Source organism: Bufo gargarizans, chromosome 10, assembly GCF_014858855.1.
Source record: "Bufo gargarizans isolate SCDJY-AF-19 chromosome 10, ASM1485885v1, whole genome shotgun sequence".
Taxonomy (NCBI): domain Eukaryota; kingdom Metazoa; phylum Chordata; class Amphibia; order Anura; family Bufonidae; genus Bufo; species Bufo gargarizans.
In genome coordinates, this window is record NC_058089.1 from 10,186,735 (window position 1) to 10,204,563 (window position 17,829).

The 17,829-nt window shown below is 43.5% G+C and overlaps 2 protein-coding genes across 6 annotated transcripts in view; both read right to left on the bottom strand.

Moving 5' to 3' along the window:
* Positions 1-802: 802 nt before the first annotated feature.
* Positions 803-3,779, bottom strand: LOC122920745 (P2Y purinoceptor 1-like). Its single transcript, XM_044270459.1, has 2 exons — positions 3,759-3,779; positions 803-1,788 (listed from the first exon to the last, which is right to left on the bottom strand). The coding sequence occupies exons 1-2, from the start codon at positions 3,777-3,779 to the stop codon at positions 808-810; spliced, it is 1,002 nt and encodes a 333-aa protein (XP_044126394.1). The 3' UTR covers positions 803-807.
* A 4,407-nt stretch (positions 3,780-8,186) lies between these two features.
* The window catches only part of ANO5 (anoctamin 5), an 87,600-nt gene continuing 77,957 nt past the window's right edge, over positions 8,187-17,829 (bottom strand). For all 5 annotated transcript variants that reach the window (XM_044271156.1, XM_044271155.1, XM_044271154.1 and 2 more), the window contains 4 exons: positions 16,601-16,806; positions 15,292-15,473; positions 11,561-11,666; positions 8,187-11,255 (listed from right to left, as the gene is read on the bottom strand). In XM_044271156.1, the coding sequence (XP_044127091.1) occupies positions 11,031-11,255; positions 11,561-11,666; positions 15,292-15,473; positions 16,601-16,806 (719 nt within the window). In that variant the 3' untranslated portion in view covers positions 8,187-11,030. The remainder of the gene's footprint in view (positions 11,256-11,560; positions 11,667-15,291; positions 15,474-16,600; positions 16,807-17,829) is intronic.

The following is a 17,829-nucleotide window of genomic DNA, read 5'->3' on the forward strand; positions in this document are numbered from 1 at the left end:
AAATACAGTGCCTTGAAAAAGTATTCATACCCTTTGAACTTTTCTACATTTTTTTCATGTTACACCCAAACACTTGTATTTTATTGGGCTTTCATGTAATAGACCAGCTCAAAATAGCAAGTATGTGTAAACTGAAAAGAAAATGATACATAGTTTTAAATAAAAAAATAAAAATAAAAACCTCAAAAGTGTGGCATGCATTTGTATTCAGTCCCCTGCACTCTGATATTGTAGCTAAAACAGTATTTACAAAGTTCCTCCATATAAGGCCTCATGCACACGACCGCTGTTGTGTTCCGTTCCGCAAAATGGGGTTCCGTTGTTCCGTGATCCGTTTCCGTTTTTGTTTCCGTGTGTCTTCCTTTATTTTTGGAGGACCACCAGACATAAAGGAAAGTAAAAAAAAAAGTCTAAGACAGGTTTGCCATGCAAATGATAGGAAAAAAAACGGACGCGGATGACAATCTTGTGTGCCTCCGCGTTTTTTAGCAGGCCCATTGACTTGAATGGGTCTGCAAACCGTTTTCCGCGAAAATAATAGGACAGGTTATATTTTTTTGTGGAGTTATACTTTAATGCAGGGATCAACAACCTCCGGCACTCCAGCTGCTCTGAAACTACAACTCCCAGAATCCTACTTTCACCTCTCTGCGAGTTACAAATATAGCTGAATAAGTGTGCATGATGGGAGTTGTAGTTTCACAGCCGCTGGAGTGCCAAAGTTTGCTGATCCCTGCTTTAATGCCATACACATTACACCGGTGTGTCCATCATGTCTAGATGTTACCCATCCAAACCAGTGTCCCTTTACATGGGGCAGACAGCCGCTCTTCTGTTCCTCAGCCTCCACCTCTTGAAAGGTGGCATGGAATGGGCAATTTTGCAGACTTGCTCTCGAAAATCTCCCCCAGCGAGGAAACAAAACAAGGGATTGATGCAAGTGTTTAAACTGCACACGGCCATCTCTATGAAGAACAAGGCATCTGCTCGTTCAATAACCAGAGGAGCGTGCGGCCAGAGAATCCTTAAGACGATACAGGAGTTCCTGGAGGCATGATAGGGCAGATAGAGAAGAGCAAAGGTCACCAGAGCAGAGCACATGAGCTTGGTCAAGAGGTCTCTCTTCTTCAACCTGTGCATCTCAATCCTCCTCAGCTCCCACACACTGCTGCAGTAGCAATAACATATGGAGGCAAAGGGCAGGAGGCAACCTATGGTGGTGGAGAATAATGAGTACGGAAGAGTCACATGAGTTTCTTGAGAAAATACATAGTTGCCGCAAATGGTTTTATTGGTTTTGCAAACCTGGGTTCCAGCTATGAAGATCACGGGTACGCTACTCAAAGTAGTGGCTGCCCAAATGGTCAAGCAGACTAGCAGAGATTGGTGCTTCTTGAGGAGTCTTAGGGACTTGAGAGGATGGACTATGGCCAAGTAGCGATCTATGCTCAAGCAGGTGACAAAATAGATGCTACAGTAATAGCAGGTATGGTAGACAGTCCGGGTCAGCTTGCAGATGGCATCTCCAAATATCCAGTGCAGATGGTTAAAGTGGTAGTAGATAAGAAACGGAAGGCAAAGTATCCAAGTGATGTCGGCCAAGACCAAGTTGAAGAGGAAGATGGTGCTCCTGTTCCATCGCTTGATTCGAGACACCAGGATCCACATCACCGAGAGGTTCAGGGAAAAACCAACCACGAGAATGAAGAGGAAGGTGATGGGAAATATGATCCTCTGAATGGTGCTCAGGAAGGAACCTGCTTTTTCACAAAAGTCATTCTCGGCCCTCTGCAAAAAAAAAAAAAACATGCAATAGGTTGTAGATCTGGATATCAAATAAGCATGAGGACAATTATTGGGCTTAATGTACTGTAGGGTGATCCGATGGATGTAGCAGAGCTGAATCTATTTCGTAGGTTTACCTGCCATCATACGGAAAGCAACATTACACAATGATAAAACTATTGATTGTGCAAAATGACTAACTCATCTCTGCTTCATCTAGATGTTGAGCAGCACTAATGCATCAGTATCTTTAACAGAAAAATAGAGCAAGCATAGAGCTGGAAACATTTGTCATCATATTGCAACATTTGTTTCCAAGGGGCAGCTAAGAAATTGCAACATATGTATTAAAAGGGATTATCCAACCCCTATAATGCCCCCCAAAATGTCTGGACCCCTCACACTGCTTGCAAAGCCGCCACTGCATCTCCCCATTGCGCGGATCAAAACATCCGGTGACGGGGGAGCTCATCCAATGAGGACATCCGAGTGCTTTCTGCATTTTTTGCCAGTCGCATAGAAATGAATGGGTCTATGTGTAATCTGCAAAAAAATTGTGTATTGGACATGGACTGAAATTAGCCTCGTGTATGTAGCCTTAGAGATAGCAGCAGGGAGGGGAGGAAGTTGTACATGGCAGATCAGACTGTGGTGAGGGGGGAAAGCATCTAAGAAGGTTAGAGCTCACAGACTATAGATATGGAGGAAAGCACATACAAGGCAAGGGAAGATAGCAGCATGCTAGACACATAGATCCAGCAAATCTGAGTTGCACAAATTATGGGTGGTGGGAAACTGTAACTCTGTTTTTGCACCAAACATGGTAAATGAGTGACATTCTTTTTGAAGACATGCAAATGAAGGCAATCAGATGTCTGTATGAAATGCGGGAGGGTGATAAAAATTGGACCCATATGCCCTAAACTATTGGTTAGATGTAAATGAATATTTATCTATAATCTATAGTGTTCAGATTCCTATTAGAGGTTGTTTATTAGGTATTTTGTCTGTTATCTGTACGGTCAATGAGTAGGACCGCCCACTGGACTCCTAAGCCCTGAATGAGTAGGAATTTAAATTAATTTTGTGAGAAAAGGTTTGGTAGAACATGTAATCTATTCATTTAAATTCCTACTCATTCAGGTCTTCAGAGTCCAGTGGGTTGTCTTTCTGATTGACAGCACGGATATAGCTGTAAATTACTGAGGTGCCCGCCCACTGGACTCCTAAACCCAGAAGGAGTAGGAACCTGGAAGAGCAGACTAATGTGACTGGTTCCTTTTAAAGGGTGGGTTGTGTTTTTCTCCTTTAAACTATAGACAACTCCTTTAAGGGGGAAATAAAAAAAATAAAAAAATAAATAAAATATTATATATATATTTGCAAAATTACAAAATATGTCAATTTTGTCATTGGATGGCAAGTGTCAAAATGTACATATATAGCGCCCTATTTAATGTACGCTAGGTCATAATCTGGGTGGCAGGCTGTCATAAAACAGCCCATGGGTAGCAGAGAAATGCCCGACTTCAGCTGAAATATTTATGGAATTGCCAAGAGGTATTGAATAGGCGTCAGTGCACAGAAACCTTAGAATAGTAATTAAGCTGGAATCTCCAACTGGAGACGTGTATATAGATATACCCCTGGTATGTGGTTATTGCATCCCTGGAGTCATGTGATCAGAAACCGTGGTGCTACATTAGTATAAAATTTGTAACTATATATTTTATAAATATGTAGCAGAGCTGAGTTTGGCTGTATGGTTCGTGCATAAAAATAAAAAAAATCTCCTCGCCCTACTTTTAAATGCAGTCCTATGTAGGACCATGGAGTTGGGCCAAATGACAAACACAGCCTTGAACATATAAAGCAGTGATGGCCAGCTCAGCTCTGCTTCATGTATATATTGTATCATTAGATTTCTTCCTCATCCCACCTGCAGCGACATATACTGAACTCATGACACTCACCTGCTCGGAGGGTAGTTCCATCCTCCGGTACAAGCCGTCGTCTGGTCTTCCTCTCGGGCTAAGAGTTGCTTTTAGAGGCGTTTGTTCCTAAACGACGTCTGCTAAGGTAACGCCTGTGGAGTCAGCAATGTCCATCCGCAGAGCATTTCTCCCGACCCAGCAGCCTCTATAGAGCGCTCGTGTACACTGCTGAGGTGAAAGTGACAAGCAGAGCAAATCTGTTCCACCAGCACCATCTGATAAGGACAAGTGAAGCTGCTCGGCAGTGCTCAGCCGCGTCAACAGGAGCAGCAGAGAGGAATGTGGTTCTGAAACATACGGAAAATTCTATGGTCTCCAATTAGAGACGAATGTCCCCAAACAGGTGCACGTGGCATGAAGAATTTCCTCACCCACCTCATGGCTGGCATACAATACAGCGATATTTTGAGCCAGAACTTGTAAACATTTCTAGAAAAAAAAAATGGTGCATTCACGATGCATTAGGGGGATACTTACCAAGCACGGATGTGGCTGTGTGTTTCAAGGTTTCACCATTTTCTAGATCCCTGCCTGTTGTCAGTGAATAGAAACATTCTTGGTTCTAGCAAGAGGATAAGAACTTGTACAAACCTAAGACTTCACCCAGCTGAAGGTTTGGTAGAATTTTAACCAGCCTAGGCAATTTTTTTTCCCAGTAAGGCTACTTTCACACTTGCGGCAGAGTTAGGCTACTTTCACACTAGCGTTCTGCTGTCCGCTCGTGAGCTCCGTTTGAAGGAGCTCACGAGCGGAGCAGAACGCTTCAGTCCAGCCCTGATGCAGTCTGAATGGATGCGGATCCGCTCAGACTGCATCAGTCTGGCGGCGTTCAGCCTCCGCTCCGCACGGCCAGGCGGACAGCTGAACGCTGCTTGCAGCGTTCAGCTGTCCGCCTGGCCGTGCGGAGGCGTGCGGATCCGTCCAGACTTACAATGGGAACGGAACGGAACGGAACACCATATGGCTCAATCTTCAAGCGGATCCGTCCCCCATTGACTTTACATTGAAAGTCTGAACGGATCCGCGCAGGCTACTTGCGCACTTAGAAATTTTTCTAAGTTATTAATGCAGACGGATCCGTACTGAACGGAGCCTCCGTCTGCATTAATATGATCGGATCCGTTCAGAACGGATCCGATCAAGCGCAAGTGTGAAAGTAGCCTTATCCAGCAAGCAGTTCTGTCCCCGGAACTGCCTTCCGTATCTGGCAAAACGTATGCCAACTGATGGCATTTGTAAGACTGATCAGGATCCTGATCAGTCTTAAAAATGCCTGGTCAGAAAAATGCATTGAAATGCCAGATCCGTCTTTCCGGTGTCATTTGCGCATGCACAGACCGGAAGGACGGATCCGGCATTCAGGCAAGTCTTCAGGTTTTTTTTTTGCCGGAGATAAAACCGTAGCATGCTGCAGTTTTATCTTTTGCCTGATCAGTCAAAATGACTGAACGGAAAACATCCTAAACAGATTGCTCTCCATTCAGAATGCATTGTGATATACCTGATCAGTTCTTTTCCGGTATTGAGCCCTTTTGACGGAACTAAGTGCCGGAAAAGAAAACCGCTAGTGTGAAAATACCCTAACCTGGATTTGCGAATAGACTGCTACATTGTGCTGATGTATCCAGCTGAAAGTGGACTGATACAATTGTAACAACCCCTCAGTTGTGTGAGCAGTAATAATTCAAGAATCATTCCTGTTTGTAGTCATGGACTGAAAACTTGCACTGACCTAATATTTATCACAGCGGAGGGTTTGTTACAATTGTCTGTGAGCTGAACAGCCTGGATTCCAGACCGACACAATGTATCAAAAAGATAAACGCATCCGTCTAGAATCCAGGCTCAAGAGGATTGTCTAGACTGGATACAATTGTAAGGGCGCCTTCACATGCGGCAGATTTTGTCACAGAAAATTCTGCGACTGAAGATCCGTTTAGTTCATTTGAATGAGGCAGCAAGCACGTGGATTTCTGCAAGCTCCATTAAAGTGAATGGAACAGATTTTCAGTCGCAGAATTTGTGGCCACAAAATCTGCTGCATGTGAAGGCGCCCCAACAACGCCTCAGTTGTGTGAGCAGCAATAATACAGGAATCAGAGCGAATACTTCTAACAGCTGGAGTTTGTTACAATTGTATCTGGTCTAGACAGTCATCTGTAAATGAACCAGCCTGGACTCCAGACTCCTCCATTTAGGCTACTTTCACACTAGCGTTTTTTTGCTGGATCCGGCAGGGTTCAGCAAAAACGCTTCCATTAATGATCATACAACCATCTGCATCCGTTATGAACGGATCCGGTTGTGTTATCTTTAACATACCCAATGGGGGGACGGATCCGTTTTCTATATCCGTCTTGCTCCGCATCCCAGGAAGGAAAGCAAACTACAAGCTGCGGTTTGCTGTCCAGTATAGAGAATGCAACCAAACGGAACGAACGCATTTTGGAGCATTCCGTTCTGTTCAGTTTTGTCCCCATTGACAATGAATGGGGACAAAACTGAAGAGTTTTTTCCGGTATTGAGCCCCTATGACTCTCGATTACATAAGCATCAGCCAATGGCTAAAACCACTAGAGCCCAGAGGAACTTCTGAGCACTGGTCCGATCGGAGGCAAATGACCCACGTATTAACCCCTTGTTGCATCACATCTTCCCCTAGTCTCGCCTTTTATGCGCTAGCATCACTATTTCTTGCACAGTTGCCTCCCGTCTATGCAGCGTGGAGAGGCGTTCTACTCTATACAATGACACCCAAAACACAGAAAATCCTTTAAAGTGATATTTATTTTCTCCATACAAGTTCAAGCAGCGTGAAACACAATATAAAACCAGGGCTGAACCGACAGAGAAACATACTGATATAACTGCTAAAAAGGTGAAATGTACAAATTATTCACAGGTCAAAGTAGAAATACAGAACAACAACACTACCTGTAAAAAATAAGATTGCCGTAAATTTTCCTTCATAATTCCAATAACTATGGACACAGTAAAGACTTAGAGCGAGTTCAGACATCGCAGCTGGCAGCGGCCAAGTCACCTCTGTATGAGCTAAAGATACAGGGCGAGGAGACGTATTCTTACGGGCAGGTCGTCTTCACAACAACAGAAGATTTGGTATTTTCTGTGGATTTTCTGGGATTTTTATTCAAGATGGCGGAACAATATAATGAATATGGCCGGTTTAACATCCTGGAAAGTCAGAGCCAGTTGTTTACGGTCAGATGGTTGAATGAGGGCAGCAAGGCCCGACGTTAAAATGCATTAGAGTAGGCATGCTCAACCTGCGGCCTTCCAGCTGTTGTAAAACTACAACTCCCACAATGCCCTGCTGTACGATGATAGCTGTAGGCTGTTCAGGCATGCTGGGAGGGGTAGTTTTGCAACAGCTGGAGGGCCGCAGGTTGAGCATGCCTGCATTAGAGCAATCTTATTTAAAAAGGTATTGAACATTACAATACGTTTTCCAAGTTACTAGCATCACAGAGGATATGCAGCATTTTCCTAATGGACTTGATGAGGCTCTGAAGCTCCAGACCTATATAAACCTTTGCCGCCTGTTGTCACCATTAGGTGGCGATCTACACGCCTTCTCTACAGGATTCTTGTTGACCTGAATAGAAGCTACATACAGATCGCCCCCTAGTGGTGAAAGAGAAATAGCACTTTAGGCTTATACTATACTAGAAAGATGCTCTAAATCCTCTGTGCTGCCGATTTCTTAGGGGGAGATGCAGGTTAAATCCTGCATAGAGCAAATTATAGAACTTCAGCATCTTTAATAAATATATTTATATCTAACATTAGTCAACGTATGTGCAAATGTATGCAGCCTTCTAAGGCCCAGCAATGATATGTCACCACAAGCATCTCCCAGACTCCCATTAGCCCTTGAGGAATCCTCTTCTGTCAGTGTCCAGGAAAGCTGGGTGAGAAACCAATAAGACCACTTAAACAGCATATGAGGGACTGTCACCCACCTAATCCAGACCCCTGAAAGGCAAAAATGCCAAGTGTGGGACGTAACACTGGAGGACTAGACAGAACCTAGGAAAAGATGGGTGACAAATGGCGTGTATGGGCTGATACCCAGCTTTCCCAGAAAAAAAAAAAAAAAACACTTAAAAAGGGAAGGGATGGCTTTAAGTAAGAGGGATCTCCTGCGACAACATCAGGCTGTCAGGGAATGCTAGGAGTTGTAGTCTGCAACAGCTGGAGATCCCAATCCTAGAAAATAGATTTTATCCTGATGTGATTATCTTACACATTAATTACTGAAGAACAATTAACAGACCATCATAAATCTACAAAAAAATAATAAAAAAAAAAAATATATATATATATATATATATATATATATATATATATATATATATATATATATATATATATATATATATATATATATATATAAAATGAAGAATTGATTCAACGACGAAAGTAACCGCAGCAGGAAAGAGACGTCTTAAGCCAAACCAGGAGAATATTTCAGGGGGACCACGGAGCACATTGTGGCTCCTGCTAAGTGGACCATCGAGGGTCTCGGATCCCCCCACAATTTCAAATAGTAGTCCTCCAGAAGGAAGAAAACTGTCTGTACTGCCACCTACAGGTTGCCACCCTGCATGGGAGTCTTTGGTTTGACTGATATCCTTAGTCATGTTTCAAGGGTCAGGCATTGACTTACAGGGTAGCTACCTACAGGTGGCACTAGAGAGCTAAGTTGCATATTTATCCCAGGAAACACTGGCTGTAAGTGTCTCAAAATCAACTGGATCTCTGCAAGGAAAACCAGTACCCCGATACCAGATGAGGATCCAATCAGTACCCAATAGATGAACCCTTTGATAAGACTAGATATGCCTTTCAGCTTAAAATACATCTACAGTCATTTAAGGAGGTTGCAGGCTGACGGGCCAATACACACATGCAATGCACTATCCAAGGAACGCCCCTCAAAAAGGCACTTTTAGGATTTGTACATGAAGATCTGCGACAAAATACAACAATGGTCATTGTGTACAAGCGCCATGAATAAACAGGAACATGCTGCAATACCCATAGCCGCCACACAAGGGCGCTAAAAACATGCACGTTTATTGAAAAGCGTTCAAGTGTGTGACGTGAATAAACGGAGAAAATACTGAATGTCCTACTCGAGTACATGGAGGTAAGAGATGGTTGGGGGGTCCTTCCTGGAACCAGCCAGAATGGAGAACCTCTCCGTAGAGGGGAGTAAATAGAGGACACACGACCAAAACCAAACCCTGCGCTGATCTGCCCCATCAGACAACTACACAGTGGCGGCAGCCATTTTTGTGTAGCCTTTTCCTACTTAGTTTGGTTAGATGGTGCTGCCGTAATTGCCATCTCCAAGCATTGGATCATGCTCTGATGTTGCACTCCTTCCTGCTTTGCTGTGCCGATTACAGACAGGAGACAAGTGTGCCCATTTGCTTTGGTGCACCATTTAAAAATAACTGGGGTCAACACTTGCATTTACTTACAGGTCGGAAACAAGGCACATAACACATAAAGGTGTTGGCATAAATCTCCCCAAAACATCAAAACCTATCACGTTTCTTAAAAAAAAAAAAAAAATATTTTTTTAAATTAAATAGCAATAACAGAACCGCATCGTGTGAGTCGTCAGTGCTGCAAATTTCTTCATAATAGTCATAAAGCACTCCTGAGAGGTAGGTGTGGGTGAGGCAACAGCGAGATCCTGCATGGAAACCACTGAGGAAGCTGCAATCTATAGACAGACGGCTGCATCGGATATAAAGTCAATACGCCACGTGTTACATTGTGGTTTAAATCGCCATTAATCATGTGGAAACCCGGACCAGATTTAGTAGACCAATAAACCAACAAAAAATAAAAATATGACTGGAACCACATAAAATCATATCAATGACCCACATTCAGACACAACTGATATGTTCTCCGTAGTGAAAGACCTGAGGGGGTGAGCATTCTTTGAGTCTCTGTGTCATGCCCCGCCCCATCAGATTTTGTATTAGGCATGACAAAGCATATCATTTTATTCTGGAGTGTTCCTTTAAAGAGGGGACATAAAAAACAAAAAAAATATAAATATGTGTCCACAGGTTGGGGGTGGTATTGCAGCTCAGCGCCATTCACTTTGATGGAGCAAGGCTGAGCTGCAATACCAGAAACAAACAGTTGACAGACGCGACCTTCATTCTGGAAGAAAGCAGTTATGCCTTTCTAAACTGGTACTGTCCCTTTGGGCTTCCACGTAGATAGTGAATAGAAGCCATGCCGATTTTTTATTTTTTTTTGTACTGGCACCTAGAGTTTGTAAGAGAAATTGCATAAAAAATAACAAATAAAACAAAACAGTAGGGACTATTCCAATACAATAAATTGCAGAGAATATTAAGAAACACTATCATGAAAGTGACAGTTTCCCAAATAAAATGTTGCAAACATTTTGATCAGTTTAAAAATAAATTATTAAAGATTGCAATTTCTCCATTGGCCACTAGATGGCAGCACAACAAACTTGGGGGAGGCACTGTGTTTACAGGGTACAGAGACGCTGAATGTTCACCTTTCATCATTAGTGCGGTCGGTGAAACTTAAAAGGTGTATTGTGCTGCCTGAGGCTAGAGAAGCACTGCTCACAATAACAATAGGGCAGATTTTTGCAAGAAGGAAAAAAAGGTTTAAAAAATAAAAAAAAAGTTTAAAAAAATGTACTCTGTTCTAGTAATACTTTGCTCTTAACTGAGCTAAAAAAAAAAACATTTGCTGATCGTGTCCCTTTAATATTAAAATGTACACAGCACAGTAAAAGTCTATGGCAAAAATAAAAAATAAAAACAGCACTCTCCTTAAATGGCTTCTGAATATCAGGCAAAACAAAAGTATCTCTGTGGATTTTAGACGACACAACCTCCGACGGCGCCTACTAAAAAAAAGTGCAAATCAAGGTGCTGGCGCGGAGTGGGACATAAAGTGACAGAAAATTTGTCATAAAAAAAAAAAAAGGTTGCAGACATGCCTCAATTTAAAACTGAAAAAAAAATAAAAAATTGTCCCATGTAGGTTAAGATGATGACAGCAGGGCCGTGCTCCCTATATTCATCCACAGCCCCAGAACTGGAAGCAGCCATGGCAGAGACCCTGCTCCATCCCGCCCACTGCTCCAACACGCACAGAGTGTGGCTTTATAATATGGCTTTTGCACGCATGGTGTCCTAGGGTGCAGTAGAGGAGCCGCTACATGGCGGCAGACAGCTGGGCCTTCCCTTCTGTGGCTACAACTTCTTTGGCCACCTCGGAGCAGTGATTCTTCTCGTTCAGCTTCTGCCGTAACTTGCACAGCTCGTATTCGTGAAGAATCTGCTGCGTGAGGTACTTCTCACGTTTGATTCTGGCCTTCACCTCGGATGGGACGTCTGGGATCAGCCAGGCCACGAAGAATTTGACGACAAACACGACGTGCTGGAAGAGATGGTTGAAATGCGTAGTTATATCTGACTCTGGGAAAGCTGGGTGACCACCAATAGGACATCCACTGGTTGTCACCTAGCCTTCCTGAAAGCGATGCTTGTAGTTTGGGGTGTTTAGACATGATTGTGCACAAGTCCTTTCTCCAACCCTATGAGCCAGAAGAAGAATACCCCCAGTTCCCCAGCATCCGGCCCACCTTTTACATTTTATTTGATGCACTAGATTACTGGGGATCATATATAAACTACTTCCAATTTTCATAGAACTATTACTGGTGACTACGACTCCCATCGTACCTCCATAATGATGATAAAGGCCATTTTTGCTGCCAGTATGTGCCAGTACTGCATGGTGTGTAGATATCTCCTCTCGTGGTCTGGAGGGTAACGATAATCTCTGTACCTGTGAGGACATAAATATAACGGAGGTTACAGCAGAGGCACGGAGCACAGATTACCTCAGTCATTAAACATTCTAAGCAGCAGATGGCGCTGCTCTCACACTGGAATGGCCAGGGGCCTAGTTCTGTAATAAACTCCACCTGCAGTATAAAGCATTGATCCTGAAGACCCACTGGGCCAACAGGGCAGAAGGGAATACTCTACATGAGTCTGCCTGCTGTCCTGTGTAATTAATACAAATGCCTTCTGATGTAGGCACCGGGCCTTGTATACCCAATACCTTCAGTTAGAGATCTGTTGCTTCATTCCATAGAAAAAGGATTTGTAATCCATATGCAAATCAGCAGTTAAGTGCACTGAAGGCGGGACCAAGACACCTTTGCCTCCATTTCCTCAGCCAGCACCTCCTCCTTTTTGATTGACAGGGCCAGGTGAGATCACTATGCAGGAAGCTGTACCCGTCAATCAAGGAGAGGGAGGGGATGACAGGAAGCAGAAGCAAGGGTGCACTGCACAGAGTGGCTTGGTCCTGCCTTCAGTGCACATCAGTGGCGGACATACCGCCTGTGCAGCCGGTACGGCTGGACAGGGCCCTAGCGTGGGAGGGGGCCCTTTCTAAATCCCCATAAGATGCGTGTCGGCAGCAGACCCGTGGGGAAAGGAGCGCAACCATAGTGGAAGCGCTCATCTCTCTACATTCATCTGTATCGCTGTCCTCAGGATAGCGGCGGGGCAGGGGAGAGGAGTCTCCCTTCCTTGTTCCTCTGATAAGCTGCAGGTACTGTACTATGCCTGCAGCTCATCAGAGGCCGACACAAGCGTCACAATGACAATCATTGTGCTGCCTGAGCTGGGCATCCGGGAAGTTGGCTGGAAGGGGCCTGCACCATATCGCTGCCAGAAGCATGGAGGCAAGTATGAGTGTGTTTAGTTTTTTTGGGCCATTTCAATTTTCACATCAAGTAGCAGAAAGGCAAGGTGCAACCCTGCCCATACCTGTTGTCTGCCACAGTCTTCCTACTCTACGGAATATCCTGGCGCTTGCATCAGGACGTGCTGTGCGGGGCTCAAAGCGGACACCGCCTACTCCATACTGCTGCACTGCTGCTGTCTTTTTAGAGAGTGAGCTCCGATATACATTCACAGGCTGGTGTAACTTATTCATCTTCTTGTATATAGCGATATGGACCATGCTGGTATAACCTGGGTATCTTCTTGTATATAGTGATATGGACCATGCTTGTAAAATCTGGGCATCTTCTTGTATATAGTGATATGGACCATGCTGGTATAACCTGGGTATCTCCTGTATATAATTATATATGTACAGCCCGTACCTCTTGTATATAGTGATATGGACCATGCTGGTATAACCTGGGTATCTCCTGTATATAATTATATATGTACAGCTGGTATAACCTGGGCATCTCCTGTATATGTACAGCTGGTATAAGTTAGACATCTTGTATATAGTGATATGGAGCATGCTGGTATTACCTGGGTATCTCATGTATATAATTATATATGTACAGCTGGTATGTTATACATCTTCTTGTATGCAGTGATATGGACCATGCTGGTATAACCTGGGTATCTTATGTATATAATTATATATGTACAGCTGGTATAAGTTATACATCTCCTGTATATAATTATATATGTACAGCTGGTATAACCTGGGCATCTCCTGTATATAATTATATATGTACAGCTGGTATAACCTGGGCATCTCCTGTATATAATTATATATTTACAGCTGGTATAACCTGGGCATCTCCTGTATATAATTATATATGTACAGCTGGTATAACCTGGGCATCTCCTGTATATAATTATATATGTACAGCTGGTATAACCTGGGCATCTCCTGTATATAATTATATATGTACAGCTGGTATAAGTTATACATCTTCTTGTATGTTTGACCGATGTGACGATTATATCAGGTTTCATTTTCATAACGCCCACCTTTGACTAAACATTGCCCAGCTCTACGCTGACCCCGCTCAGCAGCTGCCTTGGCTTACAGGGAACACAGTCTGCAGTCCCTGCCTCTGCCCTCCTGTGCTGCTGCGTTCTAGCCGGAAGAGGAAATGGCCAGAGAGCAGCGCAGCAAGAGCGATGAGGGCGCACAGGTACCATGAACTGACTATCTCTATCCAGAGAGTACAGAAAACGTAGTAAAGATTCCCTGCAATCCTATGTAACATTCCACATAACACAACAATTCACTGTGTTATGGGGTGTTACAAAGGTCTGTAGATAACATCTACTGCATTTATCAGTTTTCAGAGCGTTTTCACCATGTTCTTGCATAGGACTGCAGATGACATCTACTACATTATCTGTTTTCAGAGAGTTATCACTGTGTTATCCGGGGTGTTACATAGGACTGCAGGTAAAATCTACTACATTATCTGTACTCATCTACTACATTATTCGTACCCAGAGTCTCTGTCACCTGCAGTCCTATGTAACACCCCATATAACAGTGATAACTTTCTGTGTACAGATAATGTAGTGTATGGTACCTGTAGTCCTATGTAACACTACAGATAACATAAGGTAAAAGGGTTCTCTGAGATTCACACATTAATGGCCTATCCTTAGGATAGGTCATCAATATGAGATTGGTGGGGGTCCGACTCCTGGCACCCCACTGATCAGCTGTTTGAGGAGACCGCAATGTTCCAGTGAGCACTGCGGCCTCTTTGCTCCTTACCATGCACAGAACTGTCCATTTCATAGCATTGTGCTTGATATTGCAGCTCAGCCTCATTCACTCAGATGGGACTGAGCTGCGCCTCGGCCACATGACTGATGAATGTGATGTCATATGGCCTAGGAAGAGGCCGCAGCGCTCACAAATCACCGCAGCCTCTTCATACAGGAAAAAAAACAAAAAACTATTGGACAGCACATGGAAGGGGGGATGTCAGGGTAAAATGGTGAACAGGGGCCCAAATTATGTAGAGAGCCCCAGGCCTATTATGCACTTAACCTGCCCCTGCCCTGCAGGATCAGGGAGCGCTGACAATTTGGTGCACCTTCTGCTGCAACACATCACTATGTATTAATCCTTGCCTATGTTTATGTCTGTATGTGTGGTTTGGGGGGCCATTCACATTCTTGGCACACGTACCCTCTGCTGTCTGTATCCGCCCAGTTGCACATAACTGCTTGCGTATGGATTAAAGCTCCCTCCAGAATAAGGGCTCATGCACACCACCGTTGCCCCATTTTGTGGTCCGCAAATAGCGGATATTGGCAGTGTGCTTTCCGCATTTTACGCGACATCTGGGCCATAACAGAACTGTCCTATCCTTGTCCGTAATGCAGACATAAATAGGACATGTTCTATATTTTTGCAGAAGCCATGGAACGGACATACAGATGCGGACAGAACACTGTGTGCTGTCTGCTTCTTTTGCGGCCCCATTGAAGTGAACGAACCTGCATCCAACCCACAAAAAATGCAGGTCCGATGCGGACCAAAAAAAAAAAAGTTTGTGTGCGTGAGCCCTAAAGAAAAAGGAAGGGAAAAGTATCCTTACGTTTAGCCGAGTTAACCCTACAGGGCACTGTGCCGGGTGTAATTGAAAATCTGGAAGAAAATCTCAACAAACCTGCACAACGTGACATTCATTTCGTTATTCTGTGGCATGCTGAAATTCTGAAAATCAGAAACGTCAAACACCGAGAGGCTGCTGCTAATATATCCTAACATGGAAGAATCGTTGTCGTCAGAGTAGGCATAATAGTAGACCAGGCGGGGGATCATGTCGGAGGTGAACGCCACGATAAATGCCTACAATGGAGAAAAGCAATGTGAAAAGTCCTATTAGGACATAAGTGCATAGGGTTAGATTCTGGGTTTGGCCTCATGCACACTGCACAGCTGTCTGCACAGAGGCATCACCTCTGGTTCCATACTACACAGGGACTGTCACAGTACTCTGGATGTCTCCACATATAGGAGGTCAGAGGTACAGGGCGCAGAGCATCCTATGGGTGCCGCATTGAGGAAGGTGTAAGGAGCCGTCATATGCCCATGTGCATAAGGCACGTTAAGTAAAAAGAACTCAGCAGCTTTGTAATATACTTTGGTTTTCAATTTCTCCCCATTGTTTAGATATCTGCTTGCCATAAGTGAATGTAACATTCTTGTTTACAACCACAGGCTGAAAACCTACACAAACCTTATAGTTGCCACAGCTGATGCTTTGTTACAATTGTACAAAAGTCTGCAACCGAGGCAGATTCAATTTACCTGCTCTGATACATTGTAACAAAGTCACAAACTGAGAACTGTACAGACTGGAAACAATTCTAGAAAAGACAACTGCAGGTATTACCATGTAATCAGTGCTGTAAATGGTGTAAAACTTTCACATTAGCATTTTTTGCGGATCCGTCATGGATCTGGAAAAACGCTTCCGTTATAATAATTCAACTGCATGCATCCGTCATGAACGGATCGGGTTGTATTATGTTTTCTAGAGTCAATGGGGGGACGGATCCATTTTCTATTGTGACAGATTGTGTCAGAGAAAACTGATCCGTCCCCATTGACTTACATTGTGTGCCAGGACGGATCCGTTTGGCTCCGCTTCGTCAGGCGGACAGCAAAACGCTGCAGGCGGCCTCCAGAGCGGAATGGTGACTGATCGGAGGCAAACTGACGCATTCTGAGCGGATCCTTTTCCATTCAAAATGCATTAAGGCAAAACCGATCCGTTTTGGACCGCTGAGCCCTGAACGCATCTCACAAACAGAAAGCCAAAACGCCAGTGTGAGAGTAGCCTAATAATAAAAGTAACATTAAATGGGCCTCCTCTTGGTGCGGGTTCTGTCCTCTCACAGAACCCCCATGCTTGTCCTGCTACACTGCAAATGGACTTGTGGCGTCAGCAGCGTCATGCCCGGGGTACTCACATTCGTAACGACGGATAAGATGGCAACTCCATTCAGGATTTCCTGCCACACCCCAATGCTGTGAGCCTTCGCTGCAAACGGTCGCCTGAACTGCGTAGTTAATTTCCAAGAGTCGACACGAATCTCCAGGATGTTGTTCAGGAGAGCGAGGAGCGGAGCCAAAGGAAAGGAGGCCACAAATAAGGTAATGAACCCAAACTGGACCACTAGGAGAGAACATATATACCTCTGTTTAAAAGGGCTTACCAGGACCGTAGGATAGGTCATCAATATCCAATAAGAGGGGGACAGAGATCCGGCAGGGAACCCCCCAAAACAGCTGCCAGCAGGAACTAACCGTGTACTGAGCTGGAAGCAGAGCGCTCCGAACACTGAAGAGCGGGGCTACTGCAGATCTGCCCCATTCTTCTATATCGGAGGTAGTATTATAGTAGTTATATTCTTGTATATCGGAGGCAGTATTATAGCAGTTATATTCTTGTATATCGGAGGCAGTATTATAGTAGTTATATTCCTGTACATAGGAGGCAGTATTATAGTAGTTATATTCCTGTACATAGGAGCAGTATTATAGTAGTTATATTCCTGTACATAGGAGCAGTATTATAGTAGTTATATTCTTGTACATAGGAGCAGTATTATAGTAGTTATATTCTTGTACATAGGAGCAGTATTATAGTAGTTATATTCCTGTACATAGGAGCAGTATTATAGTAGTTATATTCTTGTACATAGGAGGCAGTATTATAGTAGTTATCGTCTTGTACATAGGTGGCAGTATTATAGCAGTTATATTCTTGTACATAGGAGCAGTATTAGAGTAGTTATATTCTTGTAAATAGGAGCAGTATTATAGTAGTTATATTCTTGTACATAGGAGCAGTATTATAGTAGTTACATTCTTGTACATAGGAGCAGTATTATAGTAATTATATTCTTGTACATAGGAGCAGTATTATAGTAGTTATATTACTATACATAGGAGCAGTATTATAGTAGTTATATTCTTGTACATAGGAGCAGTATTATAGTAGTTATATTCCTGTACATAGGTGCAGTATTATAGTAGTTATATTCTTGTACATAGGTGCAGTATTATAGTAGCTATATTCTTGTACATAGGAGCAGTATTATAGTAGTTATATTCCTGTACATAGGAGCAGTATTATAGTAGTTATATTCTTGTACATAGGAGCAGTATTATAGTAGTTATATTCCTGTACATAGGA

Excerpts from the sequence above, each read along its gene's own strand:
- LOC122920745 (XM_044270459.1), bottom strand. The coding sequence starts at position 3,779 with ATGGAACTACCCTCCGAGCAG. Across the intron at positions 1,789-3,758 it reads TGGAACTACCCTCCGAGCAG|AGGGCCGAGAATGACTTTTG; the intron begins GTGAGTGTCATG and ends TTTTTTTTGCAG.